We start from the raw sequence: 15,312 nt of genomic DNA, 5'->3' as shown, positions 1-15,312 counted from the left end.
ATTTGCAATTCTGAATTATGGGTCTCAGGCTAAACCCCAGAAATGATCCTAAAGAAACAAGCGTTCACTCACAGTAAAGATGCATTAGCCATCTGTTCCACTAAACTCTTAATATAAACGCCCACTTAACCTTTGCAACACTGCTCAGATCAGCCCATGATGATCTTCTGTGCCTTAGACATAAAACAATTATAATACTGTTTGCAGAACCCTGGCCTGAAATGATCTGTTATTACCTCATTTCTGTACGGCGAGGACTTTGTTGTAATCATTTCAGTGTTCCCAGCACTGCACATAGAAAATAGTACCTTCCGAACTGGCAAACCTTTTGAAGAAAGATCTAATTCAGCAGCATTTTCACACAGCCAATCACTTCTGCCAAGTAACTTATTATCCTATTACCTGAGTATCTCTTTACCATATGTTCTAATTCTCATGACTATTAATAAGATAATTAAATTTTAAACTTGCTTTTTTAAAAAAGTAGGTAATAAATGATAATGCAATTCTAAAGTAAACTTTTGAAAATGAATTTTGTAAGTCTACTTGCTACCGCATTCACCCAAATTCTATACAACATAATGTGGCATAAAACAATTTTAAGTCATACATTAAACAGCTCAATGCACCCGCTCAAATTCTGAAGCCTAATGGTCATCCTTTAATGCTAAAGAAAGACAACTCCTCGTCTCTAGAGTAACTCTTACTTCTGAGTTCAGTTCCTGTAAATCAGGAATAGTACTTGGGCAACTATGATTAAATTTTAAACAAATGAACACCAGACTTTTTAGGTGAAGAAAAACTTTTTTCTATCCTTGCTCCCATATTTGTAATATTATATGGAAAGAGTTTCTGGACATATACTTTAAATTTATAAATTATAAGAATATTGAATATATCCAAATATTTACAATTTATTAGTCAGATATCAAACAAGTGTTTGAGTTCAACCCACCGATTCACTAATTATTTAACTAGTTTGTGGTCACCATCGACTGATACGTTTTCTACTTTCATTAAACCACTAATATTTCAAAATGACACACAGAACTTTCTGCCAAGAGTTCTTGCGCTAGCAGTTCTGAACCCTCACCAGGTCAGAGGCTCACCTGAAAGGTCCAGCTCCTCGGTGGAAGACAAAGCAGCCAGACTCCAGCTATCACTGCGGGCTGCCAGGACAAACTTGTGTGCGTGGATGTGCTGGCCTCCAACCTTTATCTTCAGATCGCTGATAAAGAAAAATGTCATAATTAGGTATGGCTAGGATTCACAAATGATGAATAGAGGGGTTGATCAACATATATCTGCAAAAGAAAAAAAATCACAGCAAACCTCTCTCTCTGTGCTAGCATTGAACTGTACTGGGCCATGTGTATAATATACATTGCTAGACATGTTTGTATTTCTACATTCAAGCTTCAGTTCACATAGGATGTTCTGCTTTTCCCTTAGTGGGATTCTTAAGGTGGTGAATCTACCAGTTAAATAGGAGGATTAATATTCATATAAAATCAAGATGAGGTTTCATGCAGAATAAATCAGGATAAATCATCAGGGAGAGAAAAACAGGAAGGGTAAACAGCAGGACACTAGCTCTGTACTGTCCTGGCGCTCAAACAAGGGTATGCGGAAAAACTAAAAATTGGCTTTGACAAAGCTGGCAAGAACATGAAACCCAATATCCAGATTCCTGATCTCAAAAGAAACATTTAGACCTATTATTGGACATATTTTACTCAACCATTTATAAGGAAATGGGGTAGGAGAAATCTTTTTTTCAAACATGTTTTAGGGGCACCTGGGTGGCTCAGTTGGTTAGGCGTCTGCCTTTGGCTCAGGTCCTGATCTCAGGGTCCTGGGATTGAGTCTTGTGTCAGGTTCTCCACTCAGTGAGGAGTTTGCTTCTCCCCTGCTTTTCCCCCACTTGTGTTCTCTCACTTTCTCTCTCTCCCTCAAGTAAATAAAAATCTTTAAAAAAAAAAAATTTCCATATTTATGACAAACTATTATGTGAAAAAAGCTTTCCAAATAGTTATTTATGTTTGACTCTGAAATGTCAAATGCTGAGGGAGGAAAGCGTCTGGACATTTAACAAAAAATTAAGGATGACCCACTGGGCTGACACAAGCATGTGCCAGATGGCTTTGTTGGCAGCAATCCAAAGTCATTAATTATCATCATTCTGTGTATTTACATGTTCTTTTATTTTCATACTCCCCTTCAAAACATGTTAGGGTGGAAACCTTTACAAGCTAAATACACAAAAGTCACTACAATAAAAGGAAAAAAAAATCTATTACATGAATTAACTCATCCACTTAAGAGAAGACCCGAGCAGAACACTGTTTCTATATAATGCTTGATACAGATGCAGTTTATCCCACAAATACACCATCCAGAATGTACTATATGATGTTGTAAGCATGTCAGCAATTCCAGCTGCAATGAAGACCAGGCTGCAACTAATCACAGTTGATCAGAAGAGCAACAGGATACTCAGTATTTCAAATTATTACCAACTAACTACTGTTAACATAGTAAAATATTATTAATCAACAAATAAAAAGAAATAATTGATATTTTATTAAAATAGAACAAATCATATCCATTGACAAAATTTCTAAAAGTCATGAAAACAAGCTGTTTATAAAGCACAAATTTTTAAAGTATGAATTTATGTATAAAGTATTAAATTCTGGTAATTTAAATGAAGACTCGTTTCCAGTTTCAGCCACTGACTGACTTCTAGCCACAAAATCATAAAAATGAATATTTCTGTATATTCATGACTGCCAGGCCAAATTGTTTTCTCTTTTGTAGTCTAACATACCAAAGGGAAATACAGACAAGGACTTTGCTAATATTTTCTAACAATAACAATTTCTATAAATGCAATTAAAAAATGGAAGACTAGGGCAGCCTGGGTGGCTCAGTGTTTTAGTGCCGCCTTCGGCCCAGGGCGTGATCCTGAAGACCTGGGATCGAGTCCCACGTCGGGCTCCCTGCATGGAGCCTGCTTCTTCCTCTGCCTCTGTCTCTGCCCACCGCCCCCTCTCTCTGTCTCTCATGAATAAATAAAATCTTTAAAAAAAAAAAAAAAAAAAGGAAGACTGGGTAAGTTTCTGAGAACACTAAGCAGAAACAAATAGGAGGCTAATAATTTTTAAAAATTTTCATTCTAGGGACACCTGGGGGGCTCAGTCAGTTGAGCATCTGCCTTCAGCTCAGGTCATGATCTCAGGGTCCTGGGATCGAGTCCCGCATTGGGCTCCCTGCTCAGTGGGGAGTCGGCTCTCCCTCTCCCTCTGCACCTCCCCCTGCTGGTTCTCTCTTTCTTTCTCTTGCTCTCTCTCTCTCTCCTCTCTCTTTCTCTCTCAAATAAATAATAATTTTTTTTTTTTAATTTTCACTCCAGTCAAAGAGCATTTCCTTGTAAAATACAGATACTAGGATATTGTTACTGGAGAGGAAGCATAAGTAAGACCTTCTTCTTGGTAGTTTCTCAAACACTTTAACAGGAAAACTGTACGCTTGATTACTGGAAGAATGATGTATTACCGTCACTTTTAACTATCATAAGGAACAAAAACCTTCTTCTGAACTTAAGTAAAAATAAAGGGACCAATTTTTTCCACATTTCTCAATTTAAAACCCTTTGAATACCTATTCTTTAATTACTCGAGTTAACGAGATGCACATATAAATAGTGGGGGTTTTTTTAAAGATTTTTTATTTACTTATTCATAGAGACAGAGAGAGAGAGAGGCAGAGACACAGGCAGAGGGAGAAGCAGGCTCCACGCAGGGGGCCTGATGTGGGACTCGATCCCGGGTCTCCAGGATCACACCCCGGGCTGAAGGCGGTGCTAAACCACTATGCCACCAGGGCTGCCCTATAAATACTGTTTAAAGTCTTCAACAGGGATCCCTGGTGGCTTAGCGGTTTGGCGCCTGCCTTTGACCCAGGGCGTGATCCTGGAGTCCCGGGATCGAGTCCTGCATTGGGCTCCTTGCAGGGAGCCTGCTTCTCCCTCTGCCTGTGTCTCTGCCCCTCTCTCTCTCTATCAAGAATAAATAAATAAAATCTTTAAAACTAAATAAATAAATAAAATAAAGTCTTCAACAACATGCATATTATGGGACAAAGGTTTGTGGATTTTTTTTTTTTTTTCTTATTCTAGTAAAAGACCATCTGCTTTAGAAACTGATCTTCCAGCTTCAGGTACTCCATCTACAAAGCCCCAGTCACCTCTGAAGCCCCATTCACCATGGGATCTCCAACCTGCATTGGGTGAGGGGACAGGCTTAAGCTTAAGCAGCTCAGCAGGTGCATGCTGAAGCCATGGGACCACACTACAGCGAGCGGGCCCAGTCCGTGGCCTCCCAGAGGGGCCACAGTATAATGGATGCACAAGGCAGAGAAGTAACAGAAAGTAAACAGTGGGAGTTCTTTTTTTTTTTAATTGGAGTTTAATTTCCCAACATATAGCATATCACCCAGTGCTCATCCCATCAAGTGCCCCCCTCAGTGCCCATCGCCCAGTCACCCCCACCCCCTGTCCACCTCCCTTTCGACCACCCCTTGCTCGTTTCCCAGAGTTAGGAGTCTCTCATGTTCTGATATTCCCTCTCTGATATTTCCCACTCATTTCCTCTCCTTTCCCCTTTATTCCCTTTCACTATTTTTTATATTCCAACAATGGGAGTTCTAAGGGAGAAGATCCTTGGAGTGCAAGCAAGGCGCCCACAACAGTGCAGGGTCAGGCTTCCCCACACCGGGGGAAACAGTTTTCACTTGTCCATGGAAAAAAGAAGAAAAAAAAAGAGACAATGAACTATATTTTACAAGTAGCTATATCTGTTCATTTTTAAAGGCTATCCTTACTCAGAGTATATATTTCCTATGTTTTTGGTATTAAATTTTTCTTTCTTTTACAAATGATTAAGTTGGAAGATGGCAGTTCTGGACGTTATCTATTTTAAATGTCCTAATTTATTGTAGAATTTTACTAAGTCTTAGCTAGTCTGATCGTCCATCTCTTCAGTAGCCAAGCTCTCCCCTCGTATGTACATTCACACCCATGTCTTCTCCACAGCCACTGCCATCATCCTGATTTGACCCTTCTTCATCTCTGGTCTAGACTATGCACAACATTCCAGCCACTCCTCCGCCCTATCCTCTGCACAGTGCTACCTACACGATGATACCAGGTTCGTCTTCCTGTAACACCACTTTGACGATGACAGTCCGACAGGTCAAAGTGCTGTCCCACAATGCCTAGAGGATCAAGTCCAAATTTCCCATCTTGGTCTCCCAATGCAAACCACCCTACCTTGCCCACCTCTTCCAGTGCCCCCCACATGGACACGTACCCCATGACAGCCCCTCCTGTCCTCTGAATCCTCTGCATGATGCTATGTCTCAGCCTAACCTCAGGCTCCCCTACTAGAACCTCATGGTCTTTATCTACTGAACCCTGCCCCATCTAGAATATTTACCTCAAAACTCACTTAGTAACAACAGCTACTATGTGCCAGACACTGATCTAAGTGATTCAAACATGTACTTATTAACTTAATCCTCACAACATAATGGTAAGCAGCAGCATCCTCATTTTATAGATTAGGAGTCTGAAGCATGTCACACAACTTCAGGTCACACAGCCATAAGTGCCCACTAGCCTCTACCACAGGCTGTGTGACTGCAGATCCTCCCCAATCACCCTGCTACCCTCCCCACTCATTCCAAGACTCTTTCCTTTATTATCCCAAGAGAAAGTGACCTTTCCCTCTGAATCCCTGGACATGTAAGCTAATTCCAGTCTACATCACTAATGCTATCACCACAAACTCTGTGCTGAAAATAAACAGGAAACTAAATCTTGCCCCAAAGGGGTTACATTCCAGGTTTGCTAAAAGTTTGCTAGTATCCTGGTTAGAGAAAAATTAACTTGGAAGGGAGTCAGTAAGAGAGGAGTGACATCCAAAGGGAATCCATCCAAAGAGTCCTGCATCCACAGGCTCACCTATACTGCTCCTGCTCATACAAGTCAGCCACGATGGTCAGCAGGCGGCTGATGAAGGACTCATTGCTGTTCTCCTTGTTTGCCTGTGCAGCCAAGAGAGTGCATCTCTTCTCCGTCTCTGCCAGTTTCTTCTGCAGCTTGACATACTCCTGTCGGAGAAGCATCAAGTGCTTCTCCAACTTGGCCACCTCCTCTGTGAGGGAAACAAAGAATCAAGTTTATTGTGGCACATGTGAAACAGACAGCATTCACCAATTCCTCACCCCATAGACAGGACCGCTAGCAAAATATCTACTTCTTAGCAATACTGACTGAGGACCCATAATGGCTTTGTTTACAGGTACCACCGCATTACTGGGCCAGAAAGACCCTATGGTTCAGGGATTTCTCTACTCAGTTTCTCTGAAGCTCAATATTCAATAAATGACAAGAAACAAAGACACTTAAGATGCTAACAGGTACCTGCCCTGCAAATCCTTTATCATCAAGCCAGGAGTCTCAAAGAAAGATTATCAAAATCACCTAGGACTTTTTTTTTTCCCCAATCACTAGTAGTGAAAATTAATTCTTATATGTCATATGTGAACTCTTTCAGGCAAGCTTCAGAACAACCCCATGTAGTTGGCACAATCACCAGCCACTCCACAGGTGAGGATGCTACAGTCCTGTGGCTGCTGAGACATGGGGCTGGGCTAAAAGCCCATACATTCTCACACCAGGGCCTGTAGTTTATTACCCACTATTCCACACCACCTGACCTCCCCTCCTTCAGGAAAGAAGCAGAGCAGTCAATAATGGTTCAGATGAAAGCAGGTCACATCCACAGGCATGCTGAGGCGGATTAAAAAGGTTGAGAACTACTATATTTGATTCTTAAACTCAACAAACATTTACTGAGCACCTACTAGGTCCCAGACACTGCACATTGGTAAGCAAATTCAGATGTATTTGTCCTCAGAGCTTTCAGTTTGCCAAGGAAACTTTTATGATTACAATAACACTGCTAACAATCAAATGCAGAAATACAACTCTAGGAGCACTAGAAGGAAAGCACAGAAGTAGAGAACCGGTAATATATTTAACTTAGGACACCAGGGAAGACTTCCCTGAGGAAGTACACGGTGAAGAAACTCCCCTTCTCCTTCTCCGTTACCTGGGATCCAAAGCCTTGATGGACTCAGGGCACGATGTTAATCAGTACCTCTACAGATCCAGGCCTCTAACCATGGAAATAGGGAGCTCAGGCCTTGGCCCCTCCCCCTTCTACCCCTCACAAGACACTGCCCTCAAGCCCATCTTGCATGCAACCTGCCTCATTCTCAGTGTCTTGAGAAAAGTGAGCTACTGCTAACAACTCTGGCCACAATTCCTCCCGCCCACCCTGTGCTCCCTCAGGGTAAGCATCTTCCACCTACGCAAGTGTGCAATCCCTCCACCTAGGCCCCAATCCCATCACTCTGCACAGGTCCTCTGCTTTAGCATCAACCACCCTTCTAGCAGCTTCAATCTCTTTCAACTGGGTTGAAAGAGCACACATAAACCTGTTCAGGACTCTAGCAAAACAAAACCCTCCTTCCACAGCACATCTGCCCACCACTACCCTTCCATACACCACCTCCTGACCCCTACTCCCCAGCCACTCCCTCCTCTGTCCCCACCATTCCCTTGAAACTCCTCAACAATGACCTAATAGCCAAATCCAACAGACACTTGCCATAGTTCTTCTCCTGGACCTACCAAGCAGCATATGACAATTTTATTCCCTTCTTTCAGCAACCACAATGCTACCCTCTTTCCAATTCCAATTCTGTCTTTCCCATGCTCCTCTGCATCCCTCTCACCGCTGACCACTGATACTCTCCAGGGTTATACCCCTGGCCCTCTTCTCAACTGTATGTCTTCCCAAGGCAGCTCCACCAGGTCAGGTTCTGCAGCTGATGCCACGATCTAAGTGCTAATGATCCACGGACCCATTTCTGTAGTCCAGACTTCTTTTCTTATGCCCATCTATCTGCCTAAAAGACACTGTTGTCCAGTGGCCCACAGGCACCTCAAGTTCACTACGCCCAGGACAGAACTTTAGGCAAATTTGCTCCACCTTTGTATGGTCCCTATACTAATAAATGACACCACTGTCCACCCCAGTTATGTAAAGGGGCAATGTGGGAGTAATCTTAAAATATCTCCCTCTCACTCGCATGGCCCCAACCCTACAGAAATCAACTTTCCCACTTAAACATCTCTGGGAATCCTTCCTGTCTGCTGTATCCCCATCTCCACTATGACTTAATTCAGGCCCTCAGTCATTGTATCTGATCCCCAATGTGAAAGGATTCACATCTACATCTCAGAGCCTACCACAGGGCCTGACACACAAAGGTTCACTAAATATGTGTACAATCCAGTTTCATAAAAGAGGTTTCCTTTCCCCTCCTCATCTTCATCCCTCCCCTACCTGAAACCCAATTGCTGTTCTTTATAAATATGCAAACAATCAAAAATTGGTTCAAAACCACAAGAATTATTAAATAAACTAAGTGTGGTACTTGATTGTGAAGTTATGCAACAAATGATTTCAAAGAAATATGTAACACTATACATGCATATTCAAAGATAAATATTAACAGAAAAAAGCAGGCACTGAAACTATACTTTATAATTCCAATTTTATTATAAATATTCACATGTCTGAGAAATAAAAAAGACAAATCAGACAAAATATTAGCAGGTCTCATGGGGGAAGTATTACTGCACTTCTCTGCACATTTCAGGTACTCTAAACAAATGTGTTCTGCTTTCATAATTAGAAAGCAGTATTTTTTCAGACAGGAAAAAAGAAAAGATTTAAGAGAAATACTAATAGACTGTTTTGGGTTTTTTAAGTTTGTTTATTTATTTATTCATTTATTCATTTATGTATTTGAAAGGGAGAAAAAGCATGAGTGGGGGGCAAGGGGCAGAGGGAGAAGCAGACTCCCCATTGAGCAGGGAGCCCGATGTGGGGCTCGATTCCAGGACCCTGAGATCATGACCTGAGCCGAAGGTAGGCACCGAACTGACTGAGCCACCCAGGTGCCCCGATATTTAAATTTAAATCTATGTGCACTTTTAAAGCAAATATATTGTTTTATACACATTTTAAAGATTATGGAAAACAAAGACAAATAATTTTCTAATACCCAAGTAGAAGGGTTTTCAGAGGTCACAAAACTTTCTCAAGGGAGGAACTTAGGACCACATTTTTTAGTTCAACTCCCAGATGATGCCAACCCCGTGACCACCCTTGGCCTCTCAGGCTCTGGAGGATGATGTTACCCCCAGGCTGTGCTGCCTAAGAATCACTCAGGCTGTTGAGGAGATCTGGGGTGGGGCTGGGGAAAGTGTACTTTTAAAACAGCTCCCCTGGGGGGGTGGGGGGGCACCTGGGTGGCTCAGCAGTTGAACGTCTGCCTTTGGCTCAGGGAGTGGTCCCGGGGTCCTGGGATCAAGTCCCACATTGGGCTCCCTGCAGGGACCCTGCTTCTCCCTCTGCCAGTGTCTCTGCCTCTCTGTCTCTCATGAATAAATAAATCAAATGTTTTAAAAAATAAAAACGGCTGACAGCCCTGGAGGAAGAGTTCAGCACCCAGCACACACCTCCCCAAATCACGAGCAGGGAGATGGCTCTGGGAACTTATGTGAAGACAGAAGACCCACTGAATTGCATTTTTGGTTCATTCGCTGATTTGTTGGAAGATTTCCACTCTGAAGAAGACAAGTGCATAATCCAGTCACATTCATTAAGAATGTAGAGCCAATGCCAAAGATGACCATCACGGCACACGGGTTTGTTTATAAAGCTACAGGGGAATGGAAAAGACAGCACTCTGCCGGGGATACAACCAGACCCTGAAGCCACGTGGCTTACACGAGAACAAGGGAAAACGTCCCAAGAGAGGGGTGTTTTACTTCAAATGATTTAAATAAAGCCTGGTAAGAATCTGTAGCATACTGAGTCCAGAAAATATAAGTAACAGGCTTCAGTCTTTTACTTTCTTGGTCAGATTCTCCCTTTAAACTAGTATCAGTCAACAGGTCTGTAGAAAACATAGTACTCAGAATATGAGAAATACAAATAATTAGCAGGCAAGGCCCAGCCTCATTATCAAGAGCTCACTGACAAACACGCCTGCCACTCCTGCCTCTGCCTAAGCCAAATGAAAAGGATGGCCAGAGGACACCTCAACTTGCTAGTTCTATCTGCTGGTTATACTTACATCCCACTTGCCTGAGAGACAGGGCCAGCCTGCAGCTACAGACCGCTGATGCTTCTTCCACAAAGCAAACTGAACCCTTTCTCCTCAGTTCCCATCACACCACATTCTAGCCAACCTAAGTATTATGCTCCTCAAGAGCTCCAACCCACAACTGTGCATTTCCATTTCACTTAAACTATGCATCTTCAAGTATTTATGAAGCACCTACCATGGAATAAGCATTACAGATTAGGAATTGCCTCTTGGAGAGGTTTTTAAAAAGATGGTCTAGCTCGCAACTCTTGCAAACACTGGCACCAATGTAGTACCTACAAGGCGCTCACAAACAAGAAGGGTGAAACAAAACTAACGGGCACAAGGTATCTGGATACTGAGTTATGAAGACATTTGCCTTGGAGAATAGAAAGTCACTGATTCTTTTAACCCTTAAAATTAGGAGGGCATAAAAGTTGTTTCAAGGAATCCCTGTAAATGTCTTTGGCTATCAGTCTATGGCTATCAGTCTATGGCTATCACATAATTCCAAAATCTACAGCAATAGCCCTAATCTCTCTCCAGAATTGCTGACACAAAATTCTAGCTGCCTGGACCTATAAAGATTATCATCAGAGAAGAGGCAAGATAAAAGAAGGCTTCAGGGTGACTTAGGGCTCTTATCACAAAATCACAGATGCTGCCCAGCATCCTTGCTGAACAGTGATACCACCATCATCACACCATTTCTTATATCATGGAGAAAGCAAGTCTGCTTGCAAACAACAAAAGAGTGTCCTTGAAGTGCGATCAAGCTATTAAGAGTTTATATAGGAAAAAAGCATACAGTTACCATTCTGAGCAGTAGCGGAGAGAGGACCTACAGCACAGGGCAGGGAGAAAGGCACAGACTCTGGACCAAGACTAAGTGGGATCAGACCCTGGCCCCACACTTTCTATTGGGGACACCTAAGTCAAATGCCTCATTCTTATCTGTAAATGTGTTGTGACCTTAGAAGAAGACCTGCCCTGCGATGTATGGTCAGTGAATGTTTGCTACTACCACAACCCTTAGAAAGGCAACACAGTCTCGTCCCCAGTGGCATTACTCTGGAGCCTCACTGGACTGAGCTGGAAACCAGCCTGCCCACTAACTAGCCATGGGACCTCAGGCAGTCACTGCTCTCTGTGAGGAAATGGGAATAAAAGCCGTATCTCAGAGTTTTGTCAAGGATGAGTTAAATCATTTAAAGCAGTGTCTGGCTTAAAGGGTTACTATCTACTTCTTCATTAAGTGGCTGGTTTCAACTGATGTTCCCACCACTTCCTCCAATTTTCCTTTAGAAAAATAAGCATGGAAATTTACATAACACAGAAAACCTCATTTCCCCAAAAGGGCTGATAAGTATCAGTGAGGACTGTCAGCAGCCTGCATTATAATTTTACCATGTTTCTGCCCAGATAGTAAACACCCACATGCTCTTCACCAACAGCATCTGAGGTCAGACATCATCGTGAGGAGCTTTCTGACAGTTCATGAGTCTTGACTTAACCAAAAATGCTTAAGACTCAAATATCTGCATTCGCAATGAACAGCCTAAAATAATTCTACATATATTTAATCAGCAAGTCATGGGACAGTCAGAGAAGGAACCAGCAGTGGTCTGTACAAGATTCTTCCTTCTAAGTCAGGACTGAGCAAACTAACTCAGGGAAGGGCCAGACTGGACTATTTCAGGCTCTGTGGGCCACACAGTCTATGGCAACTCTCAACTCTGCCATTGTAATGCAAAAGCACAAATGAATAAGCAGGGCTGTTCTCCCCCAAAATTTGTTTACAGACACTGAAAACTGAATTTCATCCACTTTTCACATACCATGAGATATAGTCTTCTTTTGATTTTTTTCTTCAATCATTAAAAAAATATATATATATTTACTTATTTATTCTTAGTTCAAGGGCTGTACAAAAGTTAAGTCTCAGGTCAGATTTGGCAAACAGGCCAGAGTTGCCAACCCCCGCTCTAGGTGATTTTTAAAGAATTAGTCTATCAAAATAATGCCCAGAGCCAATTATGAAAAGAAAAGAATGCATCTAGTCTGACTACCTACAAGGTTGAGACCTACAACTCACGTTGCTCTAAACTTTGTTTCCTGAAGGCCTCATGCACACTCATACTTGACTGTTACCTCCCTGTAAATGGCTCCAAATCTTAAAAGCCTCTCATGGAGGATAACCTACAAGTACCACAAACTCATCAAGCCCCAAATCAAAGTTCTTCAAATCAAACTCCTCTTGCTACTTCCATTTCAACTGTTACCCAGCTTTAAAAGACCTATGAATAAATTATGATAATCCACTTACAAGAATATAATATATAAACTACTTAGGAATACATTTAACAAAAAATATGCAAGACCTGCACACTGAAAACCATAAAACATTACTGACAGAAATTTTAAAAACTCAGGGACGCCTGAGTGGCTCAGTGGTTAAGCATCTACATTCGGCTCAGGGCGCGACCCAGGAGTCCTGGGATCCAGTCCCATATCAGGCTCCCCATATGGAGCCTTGCTTCTCCCTCTGCCTGTGTCTCTGCCTCTCTCTCATGAATAAATAAAATCTTTAAAAATATAAAAAATAAAAAATGAATCAAAACTTAAATAAATGGAGAGTTATCCTATGATCTTGTAACAGAAGGCTCAGTGTTATTAAGATGTCAATTCTGGGGGAGGTGGGGGCAATCTGGGTGGCTGAGCATATGACTCTCGATTTCAGCTCAGATCATGATCTCAGGCTCCTAGGATTAAGTCTTAGGCTCAGCACTCAGTAGGAAGTCTGCTTGAGATCCTTCCTCTCCCTCTGCCTCACCCCCATGCAAGCACTCTCTCAAATGAATAAATTTATCTTTAAAAAAAAATGTCAATTTTCCCCAAATTGATCCATGATTCAACATCATCCCAATAAAATTTCAGCAGATTTTTTTTTTTGGTATAACTTAACAAGACAATTCTACAACTTATATGGAAATGAAAAGTACCTAGAACAGCTGAAACAACTGAGGGGAGGAGTGGGTAAGAAACATGCAGCACTTCCATGACTTGATTTCAAAACTTATTACAAGCCTGCAATAACCAGGACAATGTCATATCAGCATCAGGATAGACATTGAGAGCAGCGGAAGGCCTGGAACCCAGACGCGGACCTGCACATATACAGCCAGGTGAGGTGGTTTGACAACCATGCCAAGGCACTTCAATGAGGACAGGACAATGGGACTGGAACAACTGAGTATCCATATAGAGCAAGAAAACCCCAACTCTCACACACCACTCTATGGAAAAGTTGACTCATCTAAACATAAAGATTAAAACTATAAAACTTCTAGACTAAAAAATAGAAAAAAAAAGTATTAGATGAGGCACAGATTTCTTAAATGGATAAAAAGAATCAATTAGAGAAAAAATTGAATAAACTAGACATTATAAATTTCAAAAGTTGTTCTTTAAACACATAAGAAAATGAACAGGCAAGCCACAGACAAGGAAAAACTATCTGATAAGCGTATTTCCAACGAAGGACTTGTTATTAGACTATATTAAGAACTCTTAAAACTCACGATAATAAGACAACTCAATAAAAAGTGGCCACAAATTTGAACACTTCACCAAAGATAAATGCATGACAAGTATACAAGTAAAAAGATGCGTATCATTAGTTATTAAAGAAATACAAATTAAAACCACACTGACGGCCACTGCACACCTACTAGATGGCTAAAAGGAAAAGTGCTGGCAAAGATGTAGAGGTGAGAATACAGAACAGCACAGCCACTTTGGAAGAGAGTCCGACAGTTTCTCCAGAAGTTAATCATACACTTGCCTTGTGACCCAGCAGTTCTACTACCAGGTATTTAGGTAAGAAAAATGAAAACATGTCTGTACAAACAGGAAACAACTCAAAGGTCTAGCTGGTGAATGGACACAAATGGTAGTAATGTAATGAAACACTACTCCCAGGTAAAAAAAAAAAAAATAGACTACTGATACATGAACATACTCCCTCAAAAGTAACATGCTGAGTTCAAGCCAGACACAAAAGACTACACACTACATAATTCCATTTGAAAAAGGGAAATCACATCACAGAAAGCAGATCAATGGTTGTAGAGGCCCAGAAATGGAACTGAGGCAGAGGCCCAGAAATGGAGTTCCCTTGAACTCCTTCAGATTATAGAAATGTTCTAGATCATGACTGCAGTGTACCTACACTACTGTAAATATGTCAACTGACAAGTTAAAAACGGTGAATTTTACTGTTCGTCAATTATGCCTCAATAAAACTAACAACACAGTCCCTCTGGGATGCACCTTGACATCTTTCTCTTTCTGAACACCATCACACCAACATTTTCTCGAAGCTATACATCATTCACTCACATGCTCCTATCATCCTTCTCTCATACTTCCCTTGTCGTTGTACTCCACACACACATCCCTGACTGATTTTTTTAAAACACAGCTTCACTTAGCCAAACACTTTCAGCTGGTTCTCCACTGTCTACAAAAGTACAAGCTTCCTACTGAGGTGTTGTGGCTCGTCTAAGAAGTTTGTTGAGGGCCGGAAACGTCTTATTTATCTTTGTAGTCCACTGACAGTACTTTGAACTGTGTGGCATGTTCTCTGAGCATTCAGAAACTGCACACAAACAGAAGAATTTTAGAAATCTTACGACTTAGTAGATCAAATTTCATGACGCTGCCTACTATGGTAGGTGGAAAACGGTCTCCATCGATGTCCACGCCCTAATCCTGGCACCTGTGAATGTTACCTTTCTATGGCAATGGCGGGGGGGGGGGGGGTCTGCAGACCTGACTGATGAAATTGAAGAGCTGAGATGGGCAGGCCCCACGAATAATTACATATGTCCTTACGAGGAGGGGCAGAAGAAGCTCTGACAGAGGAAAGGCCATATGAAGACAGAAGAGAGAAATGGAGATGCTAGCCTTGACGATTGACAAGCTAAGGAATGCCAGCAGCCCTGGAAGCGGAAGGAA

At 41.8% G+C, this 15,312-nt stretch overlaps 1 protein-coding gene across 3 annotated transcripts in view; it reads right to left on the bottom strand.

Annotated features, from left to right (window-relative positions):
• ANKFY1 (ankyrin repeat and FYVE domain containing 1) overlaps nt 1–15,312 on the bottom strand; it is an 81,480-nt gene that overhangs the window by 59,664 nt on the left and 6,504 nt on the right. For 2 of the 3 annotated variants that reach the window (XM_055307203.1, XM_055307204.1), the window contains exons 2-3: nt 6,026–6,218; nt 1,110–1,228 (exon numbers count right to left, since the gene is read on the bottom strand). In XM_055307203.1, the coding sequence (XP_055163178.1) occupies nt 1,110–1,228; nt 6,026–6,218 (312 nt within the window). Of the gene's footprint in view, nt 1–236; nt 316–1,109; nt 1,229–6,025; nt 6,219–15,312 lie in introns of those variants that run through there. The other variant, XM_055307205.1, reaches the window with a different exon arrangement.

This window comes from Nyctereutes procyonoides, unplaced genomic scaffold (genome assembly GCF_905146905.1).
Source record: "Nyctereutes procyonoides isolate TBG_1078 unplaced genomic scaffold, NYPRO_anot_genome, whole genome shotgun sequence".
NCBI lineage: Eukaryota > Metazoa > Chordata > Mammalia > Carnivora > Canidae > Nyctereutes > Nyctereutes procyonoides.
The sequence above is the reverse complement of the archived record's forward strand: the minus strand, read 5'-3'. Positions and strand labels throughout refer to the sequence as shown.